The sequence below is a fragment of the Blastomyces dermatitidis genome, assembly GCF_000003525.1.
Source record: "Blastomyces dermatitidis ER-3 genomic scaffold supercont1.7, whole genome shotgun sequence".
Taxonomy (NCBI): Eukaryota; Fungi; Ascomycota; class Eurotiomycetes; order Onygenales; family Ajellomycetaceae; genus Blastomyces; species Blastomyces dermatitidis.
This window is the reverse complement of record NW_025544780.1, coordinates 1,481,780-1,507,453: the sequence shown is the minus strand read 5'-3', so window position 1 is coordinate 1,507,453 and position 25,674 is coordinate 1,481,780. Positions and strand designations below refer to the sequence as shown.

Here is a 25,674-nt window from a genome sequence, read left to right as displayed (position 1 = left end):
TATCTGTGTCAAAAATATGTTGGTCTAATGTTCTAAAAAGAAAAACATGCCATCCAGGCTATAACCTGTAGAATAGTTGAAGGTTGTATTGATAGATCTATCTACAGGAACATAATATAGTGGTGGGTCACGTGATCTAGTGGGATCGCTAACCGCAACGGCCGTAAGGGCCAACAATTTATTGCTGTTTTAACACTGAATTGATGATTATGTCATGAGCTAATCTCAAATAAGCAATAAGCTAATTCAAATAGTAAAATCAGGTCATGTGAGTGATAATATCTTACAAAGTATCTGAGAAGATGTAGAATAGTTGAAGGTTATATTGATAGATCTATCTACAGGAACATAATATAGTGGTGAGTCATGTGATCTAGTGAGATTGCTAACTACAACAGCTGTAAGAGCCAACACCCCCCCTCGAGATAACAAGAATCACATACAAAAAAAAAAACACTCAAACTATCAAGATAGTCTGTCAAAATTAAATACAAATGTAAAATTAAACATTCTCAACTTTTATACCTGTAAGACCTAGTAAAATCATGAATCATGCAAATGTCACATTGTCTAGAGATTTAGTAAGTTTATTCACTGTCATCTGAGTGATGAAAATGTACTCTAAATCAATGACTCTCTGATTTAACTGTCAACATGAAAAATGAAAACATATATCAATATGCTTGCTTTGAGCTGTAATGACTGTCATCTTTATAAGATCTATGATACTCTTATTATTGATGAGAATCTGTATCAGAGATGTAGTGATAAAGCTGAGCTCAATCATGAGATTCTGAATTCATATTGCTTCACAGACTGTCTTACTAAGAGTCATATATTCAGTCTTATTGAAACTTAGAGATACACAAGATTACTTCACTGAATATCATGAAATCAGACTGTCTGTGAGCTTAAAAACATAGCTGAATGTTAATTTTCTATCATTATTCAAGAGATCAGCTCAATCAGAATTTAAGTAGCTGAAGAATAGATAGAAATTATTAGAAAAATTGAGAATAATGAAAAGATCAGTAGAAATGAATCTCTCATACAGATCACATTCATAGAAAATACTCAGATTCATGATTTCTTTTAAATAATATATAACATGTAATAGAGTCTTTTAATATTGAAATGTTGAATCAATGTTCTGTTAAGTGAGTAGTGAGATAGTATAAGTGATATCAGAACATATTTTAACTGTAAGATATTATAAGCAACTCACATCATATTAATATTATTAAATTGTGAAATCAGTCTCTTTCTCAGATATAGAGAAATCATTAATACAGAATTCATTCTTTATTAATGTTCTAGTAATAGCTGTATTATCAAGATAGAAATCTTTAATAAGATATTTAATATATTGATAATGTATCAAATCAATTCTCTTATTTAAATAATTGATCTTTATACTCAAATACTTGATTAACTGATGTAGATTCTTGACTTTCAATTTCTCACTGAGTATACTCACTAGTTAATCAGCATTCTCAGAAGCTTTGAATATGATGTTGAGATTATCAATATAGATTGTTATATAGAGGTGATATCTGAATGTATAATATCAGAGTGCTGAATCATGAGTACTGACTGTAAATCTGAGATTGCTTAACAGAGCTGTTAAGTAATTATATCAGATCTTCACTGCAGAGTTCAGACTGTATAGACTACTCTCAATTATACAGATAAGTGTTTTCAGTGAATCTGTCTCAAATTCAGTGAGTTATCTTATATAGATCTTCTTAGTAAGATACTTATAAAGATATATCATCACTATATTCACTTGATGAAGTGTTTAACTGTGTAGTACTACTATTGTAAAAAGAATACAATTAGTAGTATCAGTGATGACAGAAGTGTAGATCTCTTCTCTAGAATTCTTCTTAAGTCAGTTATTATAAATCACTCAACACAATTTTCTAAGAATATTATCAGAATCAGTATTCAGATTCACAGGTCTATCTTTCTCAAGAAACACTCAATGACCTGAAGCAATCAGTTCATTCCTCAGAATATCAGATCTAGAGATTAAACTTCATGTATTGCATCTCTTCAGATCAGTAATCTCACATTGCATGAACTTCTTTCAATAATCTTCTATCTCTTCTGGCCAAGATGTGGCATCCTTGTAGAACTTCGGGAGGTTACCTGTAATGAGGCTTGAAGTATATGTAGCCAGCGATTTCGCGGGCTGCAACCATGTGAAATTCGGATCATCAATATTGAGAGTGTCTTCATCATCATCAATTAGATGAATATCGGGTTCCAGTACACTGATATTATTAGTGAATGTCACAGATGTGATAACCAGTTCAACAACATGATTAATGAGTTTCACAGATGTAACAACCGGTTTTTCAGTGATCAGAAACCTCACATCACTACTGACAATAATCTTATCAGATTTGAGATATCATAGACAATATATCAATGTGTCACTGAATTCAATGATATAATAGAAATCAGTACATAAAGAGAGCTTATTCATGAGTCACTGAGATTTATGCAAGTGAATAAAAACCTCTGTACTTAATCAGTGAAAATGTCTTATATTCAGCAGAGTATTTGTAAGTGCACATTAAGAAATCTTATATGAACTTGAAATCACAGAAGTCTCTGCAGTAGAGAATCAAAATTTTGAGTTATAAAGAACTGTAGATGTGAGAGTATTATTAATTATTGTAATCACTGTCTCTAGAACATCTGTCTAGAACTTCTTAGAGAGATTACCTTTTAAAAGAGCAGCTCTAACCTGTCTTATAATAGTATAGATCTTATATTCAGAAACATCATTCTGATGTAATAAATATGATACTGTTAATTCTTATTTGATATCATATGAATTCATAACTGTGTGTATACATGTGAATTGAAAAACATCATCAATATCAGTTCATAGAAAAGTAGAGACTGTATATCTGAGATTATTCATGAATCTGAGTTATAACTCAAAGTATTGAACAGTCTCATTCTTGAACTTTAAAAAATATACTCAATGATAGTGAGTCATATCACAGATAATAAGTATTCAGTATCTGATTCTCTGACAGAACTCTAAGAAGTGATCAGAGAGGTCTTTCAATGTACATTCATTATCTATAAGATTAATATGAACCTTCTCAATGAGTTAAATAGATCTAGATATCAGTGTTTTCAAATAATCTCACATCATATCAGTCTTGACACATTTCTTACAAAAGAACTTAGTCTTAGAGTCTTTAATTGTGACTTCAGTATAGGAATTCTTAGCCATAGTAATTATAGCATCAGTGTGAATGTGACTGAGGTCACAGTGTCAGTTCAAAAGAGTCTTTGATATTCTTGTATTCTTGAGACCTGTATTCAGAACTGTAGAATCAATGTTATTAACAGTAGTGATAGCAGTCACAGAAAGATCAACTTTTCAATTAAAATCATACTTATAAGACATCATCACAATGTACTTGACTGCCCTGTTTAAATGATTGAGATTCTCATTGAACTTCTACTCATTAATCTTATATATATTATTCTGAGTGATCTGAACTGTATGAAAAATAATACTGTTCAGAGCTCTGCAAATGAAAAATGAGAAAATAGTGAAAGACAATATAAATCAGAATTTCTGATCTTCAAGCTTTGCAAATGAGAGCAGATTAACTGTAATATTAGAAATATAGTGAATATTCTGTAAGTTAACATCATTATTCTCAATCTTCAAGATGACAGTCTCAATCTTCTTAACAAACTCAGTTTTCTCAGTCACAGAATCAACAGAGATATTATCATTAAAAGATTTAATATTTGAAAAAGAATGAAGCTCATCTGTCATATTCAGGCTTACACATGTGTTCAAATATCAAGATCTGAAGGATGGTTTTTCAGTGACTATAAAAGAGAAATAGAACTCAATCTTTATAATTGCTGTATTTACTGCTGATTAAGAACTTATCAAGTCATTCTTCTTCTCTTTCTTCTTGTCATTCTTCTTATCATTCTTCTTTTTCTTTTTATCAGAGTGTAAGATGAAACACCTGTCAACAGTATGTTTATATCTTCTACAGTGAATGCACTTTTATACAGATGTGCTTTTATTCTCATCTTTGTTCTTATCTTTGTCCTTGTTCTTTTTCATAGTCACAGAATCAGTCTGAGACCGCTTTTTCCACTCAGTGATAATCTTCTTAAATGTATGATTGATCAGTTGCTTCATCAAATCATCAATATCAATATTAACAATGAGTTTCTGGTCAGTGAAGAAAAACTTATTTAAACATATCTTGATAAACAGTCTTTGATAATCCTGCAGATTGTTAAGAAAAAGATCATAATATATATTCTCAGTGCTCTGACAGAGCTCCTTGTAACAGATAATAAGATAGTGAAAACATCTCTGAAAAGTAAGATAATCATTCTTCTTAACTTATAATTTTATCAATTTCTTGAAGACATTAACTTGTTCCTCTGTCAGTGATATTACATATTCCACATTAATCTTGTTTCACAGAGCTGCAGCATTGTCAGCTTTCAAGGTTTTAATAGTAGTTTGAACATTTTCAACAAGACTCAATAGCATACATCTATATAGAGACTTGAAACAGATTCTTCACTTCTCAGAGTTAATATAACATGTAAAAGAGGATTCTCATTGAGTTCTCAATAGAATGTTAATTTCATTAATAACTTTCACATCAGTCAACATATCAACACATCAGGCTTCATAATTAGAGTCATCAAATGTGATCACTGATTTAATGTCTAGTGTATATTTGACTTTCTTCTGGTATTTCTGTAACTCATTTCTCATAGTGTCTCTTTGTGCAGAGACAGATGTAGTGAGATGTTAAGTAGTTTCAGCTGCAGTTATTTGATTTCATAGTATCATCTGTATAAGATTCATAAGATTGCCTGTGATGCAATAGATAGATTGATTCAAATCATCATTAAAAGTCAGCATTCTGAGAGTGAGAAACAGTGAAGAATTCAAAGAGTTGAAATGAACAGATTCTGCAGATGAATGTTGACTCTGCTTTTCTTTATTCTGAAGTTTCTTCATTATCTCATCATCATCAAATTTCATACTCTGGTAAAAACTGATCTCAGTCTCATCTTGTAAGTCAGAAGCTTTCTCATAATAAGTGATCATTCTATCAATGAGTTATCTAGTGAAGCATGTGATTCTGAGCCTTGAGCTGAACTCTGAAGTAACAGATGTATCACTTATATCAAGATAACTCTGCTTCTTCTAGATGTGTAAAAAAAAAGATAAAAAGTGATATTCTTCATAATGAAGAACATGCTTTTTCAAAAAAAATAAAGTATATGAATTCACTGACTGATAGATTCAGAGAAAATGAAATATCTCTAATAAAGAGTAAGAGTCTTTTCAAAAAAGATGAACTATTCATGTCAAAAATGTTAATTCAACATTCTAAAAAGAAAAATGTGCTATTCAGACTATAATCTGTAGAATAGTTGAAGGTTGTATTAATAGATCTATCTACAGAAACATAATATAGTGATGAGTCACATGATCTAGTGGAATTGCTAACCGCAACGGCCGTAAGGGTCAACAGAAGAAACAGTTTCTGATTGTTAATAACATAGAAAGAATTTACTCAGTACTCTGAGTATGAAAGAGAATTTCAACTCAACTTCATAGATTCATCATTTCTGTATTATCTTGAAATCTTAGAATAATAATGTTCTCACAATGTATCTGATTTTTATATTCATATCTCAAGTTCTTAGAATAGAAGTATCATCTCAAAGTTGATCAGTGTGTTTTTGAACACAGGAATTTTGATTCAATTTCTCATATAAAAAAAAGCTCTTAGAAATTCTGAGATCAAAAAATATGATCATTTTCAAGAGTATATATCTATCTTAAATATAGATTTTTTTGAAATATTAAAGAAATATTTCTATTCTTCTTCTCTTTAGCTATAAGCTAAGGTGATTTTCAAATCTCAAAGATATATGAATATATAGTAATAGAAAGTCAAAGTTGAAGAATCTGAAAAATCCTTGTAAATCTTGGAAATCTCCATTGAAGATGGAACTGTTTCTTCTCAGACCCTCTGGCGAGGATTGCTCTGAGCACATGACTTGTATCAAAAGTAGGTTAGTGTCATGCCGGATTAGTCTGCAACCTGTTCAAACCGAGCCAGAGGTCTGAGCCCGCTGAGATAATTCAGCTCAAGCAATCCTTGAAGCTTGATACAGATACCCCAATATACACCCACCTCCAGCCTCCAGTAATCATGGATCTCGTGGCAAGTATTCGAAAGGAAGGCAGCCGGTAAGTACTCCCACGCGTGTTTACCCCAGTTGAAAAGAAGTTACCCTCAAGAGATTACAGAACCAAAACCCAAACCTAACTGAGCTCTAACAGTGGCGGCCGCGACTCCTTCAAATGGTCCGATGTCAAAACCTCCACCCACCGCGAAAACTACCTTGGCCACTCCCTGATGGCTCCCGTCGGTCGATGGCAGCAAAATCGAGATCTGTCCTGGTATGCCAAGGGAGACAACGACCCCGAAGACTCCCCAGAAGAAGCCGCGGCGAAACGACGCACTGAGCGAGAGGAGGAGATTAAACGCATTAAGGAAGCTGAGCAGGAGGCGCTGGCGCGTGCGTTAGGTTTACCCGTCGCCCCCAAAAGCTCTCAAAATGCAAATATGACGCCACTGGGTGGAAAAGAGGTAGAGCGGGCTATTCAGGAGGCAAGTGCGGCGGACGGGGGAGCGGAGAATGATGACCGCCCCAGGGGCGTTGGGTTTGGGGGTTTTGGGGGTTTTGGGGGGATGGGCGGGATGAAGGCTGGAGATCAGGAAGATATGATGGAAGGGACGGGGTATGAAATGGTTGGCCCGGATAATGGGATGGAGCGGCGTGGCAGGCGAGGGGACCGGACCCGAAGTGGGCGCGATGGGGGTGGCGATCGTCGAAGGAGAGGTGCGAGTAGGGATCCAGATCGAGGAGAACGAGATAGAAGGAGTAGGAGACATGAAAAAGATGATGAGCGCCATGGAAGACGGAGACGCCGCTCTCGATCTCCCGATAGCGATCACGGGGTAGTACAGAGGCGCCGCTCTATATCGGCTGAGATGCGGAGGCATCGTTCGAGGTCGGGAGATAGGGCCTCTTATACAAGATATCGACGATCATCTAGATCGCGGAGTCGAGATCGAAGGCGAGGGAGAATGCGAGAGGAGAAATATCCCCGTCGTGAGCGGAGTTATTCTCCCGCTGAGCGTCGTAGCCATCATGATCAACGTTCCAGGCGAAAAAATGACTATGATCGAAGGAGATAAAAAAAAAAGCCACACTTATTAATGAGATAATGATGGCCTTTGGAAATACACGGGTGGCAGGAGTTCGGCGCTGGTGTCTTTTACAAGATTTAACATATGTTACATTCATCTTGCCATAACCTTTATATGATGGGTATTATCCCACCAAAAAACCACGAACCGTTCTATATCTATAAATAAAATACCCTTTTTAGATGATCCTCTTACAATTCATCATGGCGGGTCTTCTGGTCTGTGCTCAAATCTGGCATGACCATCATCTTGACCACTAAACTCGTCCATCCGGTGAAATGCTGTGTTCGTTGACCAGCGCCGGTCTCGGGATTATACTGCTCCCATGCAAAACCAGTCTTTTTCCATTGATTAAACACATTGTCGACAATGTTCTTGCGGAGTTGGGTATACATCTGGCGTGCTTGTTCTTGATGTGGACCAGAAACCGTGGCGACATCCTGTTTTCCCAAGAAGGTTAGTAGTGTGCTCTTGCAGAGAGCTTCAGTCATAATAGAACTCCCAGATCCGATTTCGACTTACAAGGAGGTTCTTGAGAATCAAGTAATTAATGTTAATCCAGATGGGACTCCTCCAATAATTCTCTCCTATTCCATAAAACTCATCTTTTTTGCTCAGACTACGAATACCGTAGTCACTCCACAGCTCCTCTGGATCCTGGATAAGATCCAAAATAGGACCCAGCCGCGGGCTATCAGCGGGTACCAAGCCCGTCATAAATGGGAAAAGAGATACATATCCCTTGTGACAGACATGCACATGCTCCTCAAACTCATCAATGGTCGCATCGCAATAAGTTTGAGCATCTTTGTCCCAATGGAGATCATCGATATTCCGAGTGATCGCAGTCTCATATTCCTTAAATTCTTGCACGTCGTCGGTTTCATCCAAGGCTTCAGCAATACGCCGAATCGCACGGGTCATCATTCCCATCCAGCTAATCAAATCTACATGGAGTTCGCCAGGGTGGGGAGGCTGAGGTCTCGGGTAATCATCAAGTCCGGATGTTAGAATGTGCTGCACAGATCGTCCTCGCCACCTGTAGGATTCCTTCGTAGAGAAAGCTTCCCGATCATACGATTTAATGTCACCCCACTGTGTTTTCTTAAACCAGAAATACTGGCGTTTAAGTAGAGGGTAGATAGAGCGAAGATACGAAATAGCAAGCTCCGGGTGTTCCAAATATTCCGAGCGGATATCGGAGGGTAAACCGTGTGCCTCAGCTTGTTTCCGGTCGCCATGCTTATTTAATGGGATTCTCTCCACAAATGCCTCGATAATCATGAATAATGTTGGAGGATTTGCATAATGTGGATATTGAACCTGAAATTCCTGAGGCACCTTGCTACGGGCTTCGGAGCCTAAGATCTGTTCGCGTGCAATCCACCCATCCTCATCCATGAGATTGAACCAGCTCTTCGTTATTTCCAAACTACCACCTATTAGCAATTGCCATCAAAATCCGGTTCAATTAAAACGTACGTCAAGTCGAGGTCCCAATCAATAATAGGGATCAAGTGGAATCCTTCATCCCAGAGGAAGCCACGAGGGAAGAATGGCCGGGACGGGATACTTGTAAACAACTCCGAAGGGCCAACTAGGCTTGGCTCTGCCCGGGCTCGTGCTTGTTCTGTCTCTTCCCAAAACCCTTCATTTTCCTCTTCGTATTCCGGTGCATTGGATTGGTCGACAACTGAATCACCGTAGAAATATCCGATACCGCCAACCAAGTTCGAAAACATGGCTTTCGAAAACTCCATGTATTTTGGCACGTTAAAGGGGGCTACGGGAGAAAATATCTTCTTGAACTTTTCAGAGAACATGGCTGAAGCGGTTTTAATCTCTTCGGTAAGTGATGTTGCTGTGAGGTATTAGACAATAGTTTATATTCTCTCCATTTGTAATGTGGCTAAAATGGGTTCAACCTACAAGTCAAAGGTTCCGGCGACGAGCTAGACGAGAAAAGAACGTCGAACTTTCCATTTCCACAGTCAGCTGGGGGGGGGGTTCAGGGTGTGTAGCGTTATAAACTACATACCTCAAATTGGCCCTGGAAGACCTTTTGCACGAAATGAATATTCCCAACATCGGGCTTATTCGCGATAGTAAAAAGTTGCGCAGGCGGAGGAGGATTATCCGTCCCTTGTTCTCTCAAAGTGGCTTCAACCTGTTCCTTCAAATGGGCAAAAAGAAGCGCTTCAGACACCAGCATTAACGTCAGCGCGAACAAGATCTATTCCTCAATTCGTTTATAAAATATAAAGTATCAGTCATACCTTTTGATTGCCAGAGTAAGTCCGGGTGCACCTGGAGTCCTACAACCCTCGTCCTATCCAATGGCTTGTCGTCATACACCGAATGGCTTCGGGGAGGGTACTCATTACTCTCCGGGCCCCGGGTAATGTCTAGAGTAAAATTACCAAGACTGACCATAGATCCTGTAAATTTCACGTCCCCCTTGTATCCCAGAGCATCAGCCTCGTTAGCGAATTGCAAACTCCCCAGGCCTTCAAGCGCGGCGTAAAAGATCATCGTTGTTGCTTGGTCAGGGGACGCATCCGGGCGAGGAGTACCCTTGATACGTGCACCCCAATTCCCTCCATTGCTTCCGCCCGGAACCTTTATAAAATCGATCGTGAGGTCTATTGTGTTCCCCGCATCGTGGATCGTCTGCCTGCCTCCCTTGCGGATATCGTACTCATCCCACCCATAACCGGCCATGCCCTCATTTTGTTCGCATGTATGCCTAAGCTCTTAAGGAAAAGTTAGTACGGCACAAGCAATTTAGGGGGTTTCCCTCGCAATTCGGGTCTACCTACTGTGCTGTACAGGCTTATAGTCGTCCATCTGCGCCCACATTAAGCCCATAAGCAAACTCTTGGGAATCCGCGGGCGGACACCAAAATATAAATTTGGCCTATACGGGCCCCATAATAGCGATTCATTGGAGGCTCTCCGTACCTCATCTGCCAATATCGAGACATCGTCGTTGGGAGCTAGCGAGCCCTTGTCCGCAACCGCGAGAGGCGCTATGGAGAGTAGCGAAACTAAGAGAGATCGCAGAGCTAGCACCATTGTCTCTGAAAATGATACAGAAATTTAAACCATTGGTGCAAAATACTGGAAATTACAACTGTTTGTAGTTTCTCACAGCGTCCGCGGGGGAGAGGTTGGTTGAACTGGGCAGGGCAGATGGCGATGCGCGATATGGCTATATCTGTCCGATTGGCCGGCGTTGGAGGCTGTTGGTCCGAGCTTCTGCACCAGCTCCAACTTCTAGGAAACACGCGGCCAGACCTAACTAAATCTCCTCTGCAATTTAAGTTACTACAATACCCATGGATAGGAGTAAAAAGGCAACTTGTGATGTCGGCTGAAATGATTGCTCCGTTGGTCAAATCTGCGTGAGTTAACTCGGTTTGAGCTGGCAAGGTTGTGAGGGGTGGGCACGTGATTTGCTAGGGCCTTGGGCTTAAAACTTATCTCAGCGGGCTCAGACCCTCTGGCTCGGTTTGAACGGGTTGCAGCATTATTATTAACTAATCCGGCATGACACTAACCTACTTTTGATACAAGTCATGTGCTCAGAGCAATCCTCATCAGAGAGTCTGAGAAGAAACAGTTTCATCTTCAATGAAGATTCTCAAGATTTATAAGAATTTTTCAGATTCTTTAACTTTGACTTTCTATTACTATATACTTATATATCTTTGAGATTTGAAAATCACCTTAGTTTATAGCTAAAGAGAAGAAGAATAGAAATATTTCTTTAATATTTTAAAAAAATCTATATTTAAGATAGATATATACTCTTAAAAATAATCATATTTTTTAATCTCAGAATTTCTAAGAGCTTTTTTTTATATAAGACATTGAATTAAAATTTCTATATTTAAAAACACACTGATTAACTTTAAGATGATATTTCTATTCTGTAATATAACAGAACTGAAGCAGTGACTAGTCAGTGATATTATATAGAGATAGTTATTTGAAAAGCTGTATAAGTGAGCTTAACTATCTTACTTGAATAGTGAGCTCATAGACTACAGAGTTATTATGAGAATATCACAGATATAATACTTAGTATACTAAGAAGATTGTATAAGATATATAGTAACTCTTATATATATTTCAGTAGAAGAAAAACAAATTACTGACTTCTTTAATAAGAAGTCAGTATCTAGCTATTCTATATAGATAATGAGTGAATACTCTTCTCTTATTTCATGAGTGAGAATAGCTGAAGTGATATCTCAGCAGTGTCTTATTATCAAGAAAGAGTAATCTACTAATCTTATATAAAAGCAGAGTTCTTATATTTATTAATTAAATCTTTCTATGATATATCTGAATAATATTATAGAGTGATTGAAAACTGATTCAGATGAAATGAAATTATCTGTATGAAAGTAATGAGCTGTATAAAACTGTAACAGAGTCTTAATACAGCTGAGAGTATAATAATATTCTCTTCTTTAAGAGTATAGTTCTGATGCTCTCAAGATTACTGAATTGAGAGTTATCTTTATTATATAATAACAGTTGTTAACTGATTGACAGTGCATATACTGTGTATGATATAAAGAAATAGATAAGTTTTTCTACTAACTGTGTAGATCTTTCTTTTTCATCTTTATTCAAATTAAACATGTAATAAGTGAGTTTCTTATATATTAATTTAAAATGTGAAAAATATAGTTAATAAGTGACTTACAGATCTCTCATCATATTTTATTCTATATATAAAATTCTCTGTAAAAGTAATATATTTTAGAGATAAAGCTAACAGTAGTAATAGAATTTTTCAAAAAGATTCTTCTTCTCTCTGTGAAATATTTTTCTTTTTCTTCTCTCAATTATAACAGTGAGTGCATGAGAGTATTATTTTTAAAGAATAATAAAGAACTTATTCTGATATTTTCTAGTGAGTAAATATCTTCATAATGTAACTGCAGTCTCTGTGACTGTTAAGAAAGCTTGATTGAAGATAGAGATAGCAGTGTTAACAGACTGCAGAAGTATCACTCTTATTATTATATTTTCTTCTTCTTCTTCTTCTTCTGCTTCTCTTGCAGCTGCAGTAATAGTTACTGTGTCTTACAGTGAGATATTATCTCTTCTGTCAGTCAGTTCATCTGTGTTCAGTTCTTCTTCTGCTTCTCTTACTACTGTTGTAATACTATCTCTTCTCTTAATTAACACAGTGATGTATGACTCTGTGTGATTATTCAGAGAGAATTCTGAAAAGAGCTTGATTTCAGAGATAACAGCTCTGAGAAGCTTAATTCATAGTTTCTCTCTCATAACATATCTGAGCTCTGCTTAAAATACTGCTAAGTTAAGTCTGCAGAGTTCTGCAGATTCTTTATCTTCTCTCTATGAAGAGACTCTAATACAGTCTCTGATTAGTATTACTACTTGTCTACACTATACTAAACAGCTGAAGAAGAAGAGAATTTTATACATCTACTTCTTCTCTTACTTTTATTATTTTCATTATATCTGTAATAATAACTTCTGTCTCTCTGTAAGTATTATCTCACAGAAAGATGTTATATCAGCTCTGATAAGAAGTCTAGATACTTAAGCAGTACAGAGTGAGAGTCTCAGAGCTTTAAGTATTAATAAATTCTGTCAAGATTAAAGAGATCTCTCTTACTCATCTACAAAAGAAAATGAAAGTGTAAATCTTTAAGATAAAAAAACATCTCAGAATGACTGATCTCAAGAAGAGATTAGTCAGCACTGTTATTAAAAGCACTGCAGAGATTAATCACTGATTAAAGAGAATCTTACTTCAGTTGAAGCAGATGACTGAGATACTTTATAAGTTAATAAGTTAATACTTTCAGTATCTCTTATACTCTTTTACAGCATGCTTCTCTGTGATGCTGCAGTACTAACTTCTTAACAGATAAAGATATCAGTGTCAGAGACTTCAACAGTAAAGAATGAGTTTGATAAGAGTATAATTATTAATGAGTAGACTCTGAGATTCTTTCTTTTTACTTTTTCAGCAGACTGCAGTCTCATTAAAATAGCAGCAGTCTGTGAGTTAATAATATTAATCTTTTTTATTAATTTTAAATATCTCTTTCTTTTCTTATTAACTGTTACAGAAATTTTATACTTGTGTAGTCTTATTAAACTTTTAAAAACTCTTTGAAAGAAAATAGAAGAAGAGTGCTACAGAGTTAATAAAATATCAGCTCATCATTATAAGATTATCTCTAAAAAACTCTTTGAGAAAAATGAGAAGTCTTAAGCAGTATTTCTTACTCAATGTCTCTAGCATATAATAGAGCAGTCTCTACTAGCTGTCTTATAGCTTGCAATCTCTTTCTCAGCATTTTTCAAATGCTTAAGTGATTTTCATAAATTCTCTGATAATAAATAATCTTCTTATTTAATAAGATATTGAAGCTTGTTATAATATATTCACTTATTCAATATTTTCTTCATAAGATATTCAGTATCATTCTCTATCTTAATATTATTCAGCTGAGACAGCTTCACTTCAGAGTATTACTTATAGAGCTTTAAATAGAAAATATGAAAAACAGAATAAATTAATTTTAATTCTATAAGTAATTTCAACTTATATATCTGCTTATTTATTACTCTTATTACTGAGAAGAGTTCTAGTCACTACTTACTGAGCTTCTTATACAGTTTCATTATTCTGATATTCTTTGCTGAAAGTAGTACTTGATTCTACTTGATTCTCTATTAAGAACTTTATTAAAAGATGTTTTTAATTATAGTATTTTATCTGCTACTTCTGAGTATAGTAGATACTTTTCACTGTCTTCTTATAAATTTTATTCAAAAGTTTCAATCTCACTTTTACTTCTAACACTGAGAGATACTCTGTTCTCTGTATCTATTTAATATTCTGACTGTCTATCTCTTTCTTTAAAATATTATTCATGATGTCACTGAGTAATAAAGAATTATATTTATAATAAGTATAAAAAGAAGATATCTTTAAGATTATATTCTTTACATTGTTATATATAAATTTAGCAGTTAGAAGATGTTTAAGTCAATTATTTTAATAATATGAATAGAATACTTAAAGATACTATTCTAGTGTCTGATTCTGATATTCAGTCTGATTATCTGTCTGTGAATGAAATATAGTACTGAGAAGATATCTTATTATAAGATAATAGTAAAAAGCTGATCAGTACTTGCTGATAAAGAGAGATTCTCAATCTGTTAATAATAATTTCAGAGCACTGTAATTATAAATAATGATATCTAAAAATAGATCAGTCAATTCAGAGGCTTTAATCTTTTTATAAGTAGAAATATATCTGATTATGTTCATGAAGCAGTTAATAATAATTAAAATTAAGTCATATTCTTTAACTCTTATCAACTTCAGTAGATTAACTATGAAATTCATTGATAGATTCTGTTATAAGCTCTTTAAAACAGGTAGTAATATTGTGACGGGCTGCGCTCGATCAATTATATAGACTATTCCGTTACACTTCACAGATTCCATGTATGCTCCGATCCTCGGTCATTCTCGATCGCCGATTCTCGGCCGCCACCCCGATCAATCATATAGACTATTTCATTACACTTCACAGATTCAGTGTATGCTCTGATTCTTAGCCATTCTCAATCACCAATTCTCAGCCGTTATGAATGTGTGTATATTCTTTCATCTCAAAGCTCCATCACATACATCATCACATACATGTATAAATATTCATCTCAATCACTGATTCTCACACTTTCTCTTTCTTTTCTTCTCTAACATTTTTATCTCTGTTATATAAGACCTATCAATATAATACTGATCTATTCAGTGTAGGCCTCTTACACTATAAAAACATTCATTGTCTTCTTATTAGAAAACAATTATTCACATATTATCTTCTCATCAGAAATGATTATTTATCAAGAGATATCTGAATGTGTAACAATGTGTAAGAAATAGAGAAACAGTTAAATAGTTAAGTGAATACTGAGTTTTCAGATAGTTCTCAGATAGAAGCTTGCTTATCAGTTACTCTGACTCTGTAATAAGATCTTATAAAGAGAGTAAGATCTTATAAGAGAATATCAGTGAAAGATATGAGAGTTCTGACACTCAGATATATGAGATATTCATATAATTACATATCTGATAATTGATACAATCATGTCTAATAATAATATGAAACTCTTGAATGTAAGTATAGATATGATATCACAGTGACTCTGAGCAATGTTAAAACTATAATAATAATAAATAGCTGATATGCATGCAACTTAATAATATCAATATGAAGAGATTTAACAATTATTATAATAAGAAACTCATACAATTTCAATATCTACAGAATTGAATATAAAAGTGCTGAAAGAACACTTAGATATTTCTGTATATTTCAATACTTCTGATCTCACTCTCTACTTATCATGAAGAATGAAAATGCTCATGAAACTGAATATAAATAAAGATTTCATTAGTTCATTAATCAATTAAGATTGATATATCAATGAAAGATTGAAGAATTGCATGAAATAGAAGTTTTATTTATGAATAAAAGCATATAAATCAGTATTATAAATGTCTGATAATATTATGAGATATCTTGATATTCTGTTCTGAGATACTGTTATATAATAGAAAGTATTAGATTGATTACAGAGTGTCTGATAGAGAAATACTTCTCTTACAATATTCATCTATGACTTCAACATCAAGATTCTAGAAGCAGGTGATCAGTCTTGAGAGAATCAAATAAAGATTAGCATGCTTAAGAAGACATTGACTTTTAAACTCTTACAGACTCTTATAAGTGTAGATGAAGACTTAACTTATAAAGACTTCTACACACAGCTCTGAATATTGAATGACTGTCTTATCAAGCTTAAGAGTATACAGAACAGTGATAGAAGATATTACATCTCAGTCACTCATACATTCATACTGAAGAACAATAATGCAGAGGTCATGAACTGAATAGATTCAAATATCTATACATGAGTAAGAGTTTTCACTGTTCAAACAGACTTCTGAGTCTCTAAGATCACTTCTGAAGAAGTTGCTGATCAATGTTAATATGAAGTGTGTATCAACTGTAACTGATCAGAACACATTGCTTTCAACTGCTGATCAATCTATATATCTTCATACTTGAGAGAAAGATAAGTATCTTCTTATTTAAAGAATGAATCAGTGCCTGTCTGTATCAATCATATTATATTAGAGAAAGATTCAGAGAATAACTATGAGAATGCTTCAGTGAAACAGAGAAAAGATTAGCTTCTATTCAAATTTACAAACAGAAGCTTGAAGAGGTCAGATAACAATGATTTGAAGAGAAGATGACAATGAATACAATTCTTGTATCTACTGTGATTAATAACATGTATAATATGAAGGCTATAATAGACAGTGATCTATGTTACTATGCAATGATAAAATCTTCAGTTATAAGACATTATAATCTTCAGTGTATCTCTCTATCAAAACTCTGACTTCTCACAGAATTTGATAATTCAAAAGATATTTATATCTGTTACATAATGAAGCTGATTATAGATGTAGAAGAACATCAACATGAAAATGCCTATGTATATAAAGTTAATAATCTTGATTATAATTTTATATTAGAACTCATCTGACTATCTGAATAAGATATCTTATTAAATACTTGAAATAGAAGCTTGATATTCTCTAATAATTATAGAGTTCATGAAGATGATATTTACAAGATTATGAATCTGACACAGATCTCTGTCAATATATATAAAATACTCTGAAAAAGAAGTCATTATCAAAATCACTGACAAAGTTACTGATAGACTGGCCGCTGGGATCATGAATTTCACGTTTGGTCCCATTTGATCTGGTCTCATACATTTCTTGGCGTGAATCCCGCTGGGACTGGCTATTAAAAAAACATGTAAAGTGACTATATATCAGATCTTAAAATGAAACCATGACTTGAAAAAAATGAGAAAGTGATCTCATTTGGTCCCATTTAGTCTCATTCTTAGTATAAAGTTACTATTTTTAGACATTTTAAGGTTTTTTTTAGACTATTTTTAATTTTTTAAAAAGTAATGCTTTTTGGTAACACTCAAATGAGATTTAAAGTCATTTAAAGCAATAAAAATAATTTAAATTGAGAAGTGGAAATCATGGTCTCATTTGAAAAATGTGACAAGAGTAGACAGTAAGTCTCACTGAGACAGTATGAGACTACTATCTAATGTTAAAACCGTGTAATGAGATCAGTCGAATTGATAATAGAACTATCAAAAAATCTGATTCTGGTCTCAGACACGGTCACACAGTCAGTCTAGTTACTGATAGCAGAATTATATATCAATCTATTCTATCAGTCTGATCAATATTAAAAAGACTCTAGAAAAGTTATTCTGTATTATAATAACAGATTCTTATACAAAACTTTCTCAATAATATTATGAATATCTAGATATCTTTTAATAAGATAATATTATGAATATACTCTTCTTACAAGGTTCTGAAGTGAATCACAGTGTCAAGTTAGAGAAAAAGAATAATAAGAACTCTGAACTGTTATAAGACACTCTTTATAACATGTTCTGAGATGAACTTCTTCTTCTTCAAAAGACACTCAATAATTTATTGAATAAAGAATTCATATATATTAGTAACTCTTCTGCTACAGTCTCTATTCTCTTTGCAAAGAAATCAGATAAAGAACTTCAATTCTGTGTGAACTACTGAGATCTGAACAGATTGATAAAGAAAGATTAATATTTCTTATCTCTCATCAATGAAACTCTAGCATGAATTAGATAAGCTCAATGATTTATAAAACTAGATATTATCACTATATTTCATAAGATTTATATCACTGAAGAAGATGAATAACTTACAGTATTCTGAACATGTTATAATCTCTTTGAATGAATAGTCACATTCTTTGAACTGATTAATATTCTCAGTACATTTCAGAAGTATATCAACTGAGTGCTTCAAGATTTTCTTGATAAGTTTGTATCTACTTATCTAGATGACATTCTCATCTTCACTGATAAATTCAGAAAAGAATATCAAGAATATGTGTGAAAGATATTATAACAGCTATAAGAAGCAGAACTATTGATAGATATTAACAAGTGTAATTTTAAAGTCAAGAGTACTAAGTATCTGAGTTTTATTATAGAAGCTGATAAGAGAATTCAAATGAATTCTGAGAAAGTCTCTATCATTCTTGAATGAAAAGCTCTGTGTACTGTGAAAGATGTATAAAGCTTCATCAGATTTACTAACTTCTATCAGTAATTTATATAAAACTTCTCAGATATTATAAGATTACTTACAGATCTCACTAAGAAAGACTCAGTATTCTGATGATCAGCAGACACTGAAGCTGCATTTATATAGATAAAGAAGATATTCATTAATATCTCTCTGCTGATAATCTTTAATTCTGATTATAAGACAGTTATTGAAGCTGATTTCTCTGACTATGTAATAGAAGAAGTGATATTATAATATGATAATAAAGATATTCTATAATCATGTATCTTCATATCTAAGAAACTGAGTCCTGCTGAATGCAATTATAAAATCTATAATAAGAAACTTCTCACAATTATATACTGTTTAGAAGAATGAGACTCTGAACTCTGAAGTATCTCTGAGTTCAAGATAGTCACAGATCATAGAAATCTCAAATACTTCATAACTACTTATAAACTTACTGAATAACAGATGTAATAATCTAAGTTCTTAAGCTACTTTTATTTTATAATACACTATCATTCTGACAGTCAGAACTCAATAACAGATACTCTCTTACAATGAGAGTAAGATATACTATTCAATGTAACAGATACTCACTGAATAAATTAAGAGCATCAGCTCTTAAATTTGAAGATACTAGTTAATCAAGATAGAACAGCTTACAGCACTATATATACTTCTCTAATTAGAACTGTCACTGATATCTCAACTTCTTCTGAATCTATATTAAATGAGCTATAACATACAGCAGCTTAAACTGATGAACTTCTTTAAATACTCACTGAAGCAGTATGATAAGAAGCACTCTGATTTCTCTCAGAATTATGAGTAAGAACTGATATCTCAGAATATTCAATTGATGATAATAATACTCTACAATTCTGTGAACAACACTGAGTCTCTCACTCTGAACTCTTATACATCTGAATAATGCAAGAGATATATAATTTATATATAACTGATTATTCAGACTGTGAATAACTGTATAGAATAATCTTCTGAGAGTTCTATTAATCTGAGATATTAAACAGTATCAGATGCTTTATCTGAAACTGCAACTACTGTTCTTCTATTATCTTATAAAAGAACTATAGAAAAGATCTACTCAAATCACTCAATATTTCTAATAGAATCTAATGAGATGTAGTGATTGACTTTACTGTCAATCTATCTAAGAGTAAGAATTATAGAAATATTCTGATTATTGTGAATTAATTAAGCAAAGATATAATATTGAAATCTTGTAATAAGATAAATACTGAATAAGTCACTGAAGTCTTTCTACAGAGTCTATTCTATTAAATATATGAATTACTGAGATTCATAGTATCAGATCAGAGCTGTTAATTTATAAGCACTCTCTGAACTAGAATCTGTCAAGTTCTCAAGATTATATATTATCTGTTAACTATCTATCACTCTGAGATCAATGATGCATTAAAATAGATAATTCAGACTATAAAGAATTATCTTTATAAGTTCTGTAATCACTTATAAGATGATTGATATGATCTTCTTCTACACACAGAGATTGCTATTAACAGTTAAGATGTTATTTTAACAGATATAAGCCTGTTCTTTCTTACATACAGATATCATATGAAAGTGTTGAATCTTCTAGAGATTACACAGTTTACACTGAATCTCTGCAGTCTGATTCAGATTATTAATAATATAGTAATAAAGCTTTAAGATATCTGTAATTAAGCAGAGATCTTCATGACAACTGTGAAATAAGATTAAGAGAATTAAATTAATATTCACTGAGATCTTACTGAACAATATAAGATAGAAGATCTGATATGATTGAATCTTAAAAATATATGAATCATACATTTATTCTGTATAATAGATTATCATTATATCAGATATAAAGTAATAGAAGTTTTAGATAGTTATAACTACTATCTTAACACATTATCAGAAATTCATAATGTATTTTATACAAGCTTGCTTCACTGCACTGTCACTGATCTATTATCTTCTCAACTAACTTCTGACTGACAACTGCTAGAGATCATAGAAGAAGATAACGAACTTGAGTGAGAGATTGAAGAAATTCTTGATAAGAGATTATACAGCTGCAGCTGATAATATTTTGTGAAATGAGTCAGCTACAATCAACTGATCTGAACTCTGAGTTTCACATTATCTGAAACAGCAGCTCTTGACTGATAAGAACTGCTTCTGAAAAGAGAGAACTAATGTAACAGGCTGCGCCTGATCAATCATATAGACTATTTCATTACACTTCACAGATTTCACATATGCTTCAATTCTCAGTTATTCTCAATCACTGATTCTCAGCTGTCACTCTGATCAATTATATAGACTATTCTGTTACACTTCACAGATTCAGTGTACACTCTGATTCTCAGTCATTCTTGATCACTGATTCTCAGTCACTATGAACGCGTGTATATTCTTCTGCTCTGAAGCTTCACTGTGTACGCTATCATATACATGTATAAATATTTATCTTGATCACTGATTCTCGCACTTTCTCTTTCTTTTCTTCTCTAACATTTTTATCTCTGATATATAAGATCTATTAATATAATACTGATCTATTCAGCGTAGGCTTCTTACAGATATTAACTCACTATATTACTTATACTGTGAGATCTTTATTCTTTAATAGATATTGTAAGTTTTAATATACTCTTTAATATCTGTTCAGAGCTTGTCTTAAATATATTTATATTTTAGAAGCTTCTCAGTCTTCTCTAATCTGAAGTGCTCTGTATAAAGATTATTATAATGAATTCTTAATAACTTCTGACACACTGCTCTACTATAAGAGATGAAGACTGAATTATTCAGCAGTAGAAGTTCACATTCTTCTAGTTATCAGTAACTTGATTTCTTAGCAGTATCATCTCACTCAGAGTCTGTCTCTTTTAAGTTTAAATCAGATTCTTTCTTTTTCAACTTTTAAATTTAAGCTGTAGTAGAGATGTTTCTCTTCTATAACTTATTAATAAATTTCAAAAGTAGTCAGATTGAAAGATTGTAGATTATTTCATTCTTTATTAATTCAATAATAGTAAGATATAATATGAGAAGTTTATAATCTTCAGTATCAGTTCTCTGTGAAGATCTGAGTTTTCTTTTATCTTCTATACTGAGTCATGCAGCTGTCTTATCAGCACTGTTTTCAAGCTTCAGAGAACTTTAATTCTCTGCAGTTAGCTTCTTCTGCAGTGATAGCAGAGATTCTTTTATAAAATTCTTCTTCATATTAATAATATTATAATCAGATTATCTAGATAGTATGTCAGCAGAGTTAAGCTGATCTGAATAATATTAAATATAGAAATTATACTCTGAAAGCAGCTCTGCTTATCTGACTTAACATTTTATCAAGCTCTTTATTATTAAGAAGTAATGCAGATTTACATAATTAGTGAGAACTTATACTGAGTACTTACTACTCTGAAGATAATATTATCAGATCTTAAAGAATTCAATAATTACTAACATTTTCTGATTATGAGTATTATATCTTCTCTGTGTGAGTGATAACTTCTGAAAGAAGAAGATCACTGATCTTTATTTACAGTGTCTTATAGACTCTGTAAAAAAGTCTTCTCTCACAGATAATTTATTATCTATTTTCTCAGAGATAATTATCTTTTAATTCTTTTAATATTAAAAGATCTTCAGTGTCAACTGTGAAAAGATTTCACAGATCTTATTTCTGAATACATCAGTCTTATACTGACTGAGTAAGTCAGAGTTAAAGTGATTCAGTATTATAACATCTGTAAAAGCTTATTTTAATTTCATAAACATCTGTACAGTGTCTTGAGTGAGAATAAGCAATCTCATTTTTCTATCTTTCACACTTCTCTTTAACAGATCTGTAAGAGAGACAGTAATTCATGAATATATATAGATAAATCATCTGTAGAAATTCACAAATTCTAGAAATATCTGTATCTCACAGTATATTCATGATATTAATCAGTTCTCAATGACAGAGACTCAGCTTCTATTCATTGAAATGCTGTTTATCTTAATAATATAATCTAAGAAATCAATCTTCTATATGTAGAATAAGCATTTTTCAGTGTTTATATAGAGTTAATACTGTCTCAAGTGACTCAATACTTCTTAAACATGAATATCATGTTCTTTCTCTGATTTTAAGAAGATTAGAATGACATTCAAATATACTATATAGAAGACATTAACAAGGCTCTGTAATATCTCATTTATATAGATCTGAAAGATGACTGAAGTGTTACAAAGATTAAAAGATAAAACAAGATATTTAAAATTACTGTACTTAATATAAAAAGCTATTTTTTAAACATTATCTTTATTAACTCTGATTCTATGATAGATATTCTATATATTAATCTTTGAGAACATCTTTACTTCAGATAATCAATCAATCATCTTAGTAATTAACAGTAATGAATAGTAATTCTTAATTATCATCTTATTAAGATCTCTGTAGTCTATATATAGATATAGTCTATTATTCTTCTTAAGTATAAAGAGTATAGACATCTCTGCTAAACTCTTTAATAAATATATTCAGTTCTTTAATTACACTTCTTCAAGATATTTGCACAGAATATTCAATTTCTTTATAGATAAGTTATAAAGAGATCTGTACAGTATTATTATACTATCTTTAAGATAAATCTTATATTATATCTTGATATCAGAAAACTTCACTACTTCTCTTTCTAAAAAGACATTCTTATAATCTATAAAGAGATATTATATATATCTATCTTCAATAATGAATACTGCTGCTAATCTTGTAGTGAGAGTGATAACTTCTTTATCTATTCTTAAGTTTCAATTATCTGCTATACAGTATATTAACTCTATCTTTTTCTCAAGATTCTTCTGATAAAACTCTTCAGATTTCTCTATTACTATCTCTTTATCAGTGAGATAGTACTATCATATCTGAGTAACTCAGTCAATGAGAGAATTGTTTTCTCTTAATTATAAAAGATCTAAAATAACATTCTTATCTATAATATTAACTGTATAAAGAAGCAGATTACTCTTCTTAAAGATTTCTTCTAAGTCTGTGACTACTAGACTGGCCGCTGAGATCATGAATTTCACATTTGATCTCATTTGATCTGGTCTTATACATTTCTTGGCGTGAATCCCGCTGGGACTGGCTATTAAAATAACATGTAAAGTGACTATATATCAGATGTTAAAATGAAACTATGACTTGAAAAAAATGAGAAAGTGATTTCATTTGATCTCATTTAGTCTCATTCTTAGCATAAAGTTACTATTTTTAGACATTTTAAGGTTTTTTTTAGACTATTTTTCATTTTTTAAAAAGTAACACTTTTTGATAACACTCAAATGAGATTTAAAGTCATTTAAAGCAATAAAAATAATTTAAATTGAGAAGTGAAAATCATGATCTCATTTGAAAAATGTGACAAGAGTAGACAGTAAGTTTCACTGAGACAGTATGAGACTACTATCTAATGTTAAAACTGTGTAATGAGATCAGTTGAATTGATAATGAGACTATTAAAAAATCTAGTCCTGATTTCAGACACGGTCACACGGTCAGTCTAGTGACTACACACTTTACTTGAATTATATTAAAATAGTGATATTTTATTTCATTAGTAAATTTCATATAATTTAACAGATCTATCTTCTTCTAACTCTTTATCAAAGAAAAGAAATAGAATATGAAGTTAGTATCTACTCTGAAGTTAAGTAAGTATCTCACTGATATCTTCTTATTTAGAGTATATATTATAATTATAATATAAACTTAGAGATATAAGAATTATTAATTCTTTATTTCTTTCTCTTCTTTATCTTCTATGAATATATTTATCAGAAGAGAAGTTAACTTTGAGAAGATATCTTCTCAGTTTCTTCTCTTCTTCAGTTTCTTATAATTACTAATATAGTATTTATCAGCTCTGCAGTTAAAACAGAGATCTTTATTAAATCTTTTTTAATATTTCTTCACAGTAAGTAAAGAATCAGAATACTTGAAATTCTTCTTTACTTTCTCTACACTAAAGCTGTTACAGCACTGTTTAAATCTTATTATTAATTACTTAGAAGAGATCTTATTAATCTTTTTCTCAGAGAATTGATTATTCAAATAGATTCAGAAAGTCAGATTGACAAGCTTAGTACAATTAATTAATAAACTCTGATATTATAATATTATTATTTATATCTTATAAGTTAGCTTTGTAAGATAAAACTGTATTTTTAATTAATTCAAATTATTAGTTAATTCCTCTCAATATTCTTCAAATCTTGTATTAAAATTAAAAGAATTCTTATTATCTTATTAATATAATAAGTTGAACTGCTGTATTACTATAAAGCTGCAGTTACAGTGATCTTTAATTTAATTTAATAGAAAGTTCTTGAATTCTTCTTAAGTTATAATAGTATTAATACACTCAAGCTCTCTTTTCTTAATAACTTAAGTAGTTACAGAGATGTCTTCAAGAAGATTAACAGTGTATATTACTTATATCTTATAAGTATTATACTGACTCAGATTAAGACAGAATTTTCATTTAAGAATACAGATAAAGCTGTGAAATTCAGATAAGATATTTCTCTTATATCTCAGAGAATCTCTGATCTTAATCTCTCTATTTTTATAATAGATATAGATGTGTAGAGACTGTGACAGTGATAAAGCAGTTAAAGAGCTTATATTAAAATATACAGTGAGTTCAGAAATCTCAGATTTCTATCAGAATAAAGATGTACACACTCTAGAAGATAATATAGTATTTCTCTCAGAAAATGAAATTAGATCAGTCTCAGTATAAGTATATAAGATTATATTAATTTATTAAAGCTTAACTAATTCAAATATATAATCAGATTAAGCAATTTAAATTATAATATAATAGAATTAAAACAGTGACTAGTCAGCAGTATTATATAGAGATAGTTATTTAAGAAGCTGTATAAGTGAGCTTAACTATCTTACTTAAATAGTAAGCTTATAGACTACAGAGTTATTACAAGAATATTACAGATATAATACTTAGTATACTAAGAAGATTATATAAGATATATAATAACTCTTATATATATTTCAGTAAAAGAAAAATGAATTACTGATTTCTT

The 25,674-nt window shown here is 32.1% G+C and overlaps 2 protein-coding genes across 2 annotated transcripts; one reads left to right on the top strand and one right to left on the bottom strand.

Annotated features, from left to right (window-relative positions):
- Window positions 1-6,174: 6,174 nt before the first annotated feature.
- BDCG_06716 (uncharacterized protein) lies at window positions 6,175-8,952 on the top strand. Its single transcript, XM_045422467.1, has 2 exons — window positions 6,175-6,283; window positions 6,377-8,952. Exons 1-2 carry the CDS (start codon window positions 6,246-6,248, stop codon window positions 7,296-7,298), a joined length of 960 nt encoding a protein of 319 aa, XP_045278105.1. The 5' UTR covers window positions 6,175-6,245; the 3' UTR covers window positions 7,299-8,952.
- BDCG_06715 (mannosyl-oligosaccharide glucosidase) lies at window positions 7,498-10,385 on the bottom strand (the record flags this gene model as incomplete). The annotated part of the gene is made up of 7 exons (XM_045422466.1): window positions 7,498-7,750; window positions 7,833-8,742; window positions 8,793-9,171; window positions 9,240-9,285; window positions 9,349-9,506; window positions 9,587-10,063; window positions 10,130-10,385. The coding sequence occupies 7 exons, from the start codon at window positions 10,383-10,385 to the stop codon at window positions 7,502-7,504; spliced, it is 2,475 nt and encodes an 824-aa protein (XP_045278104.1). The 3' UTR covers window positions 7,498-7,501.
- Between the last annotated feature and the right edge of the window lie 15,289 nt (window positions 10,386-25,674).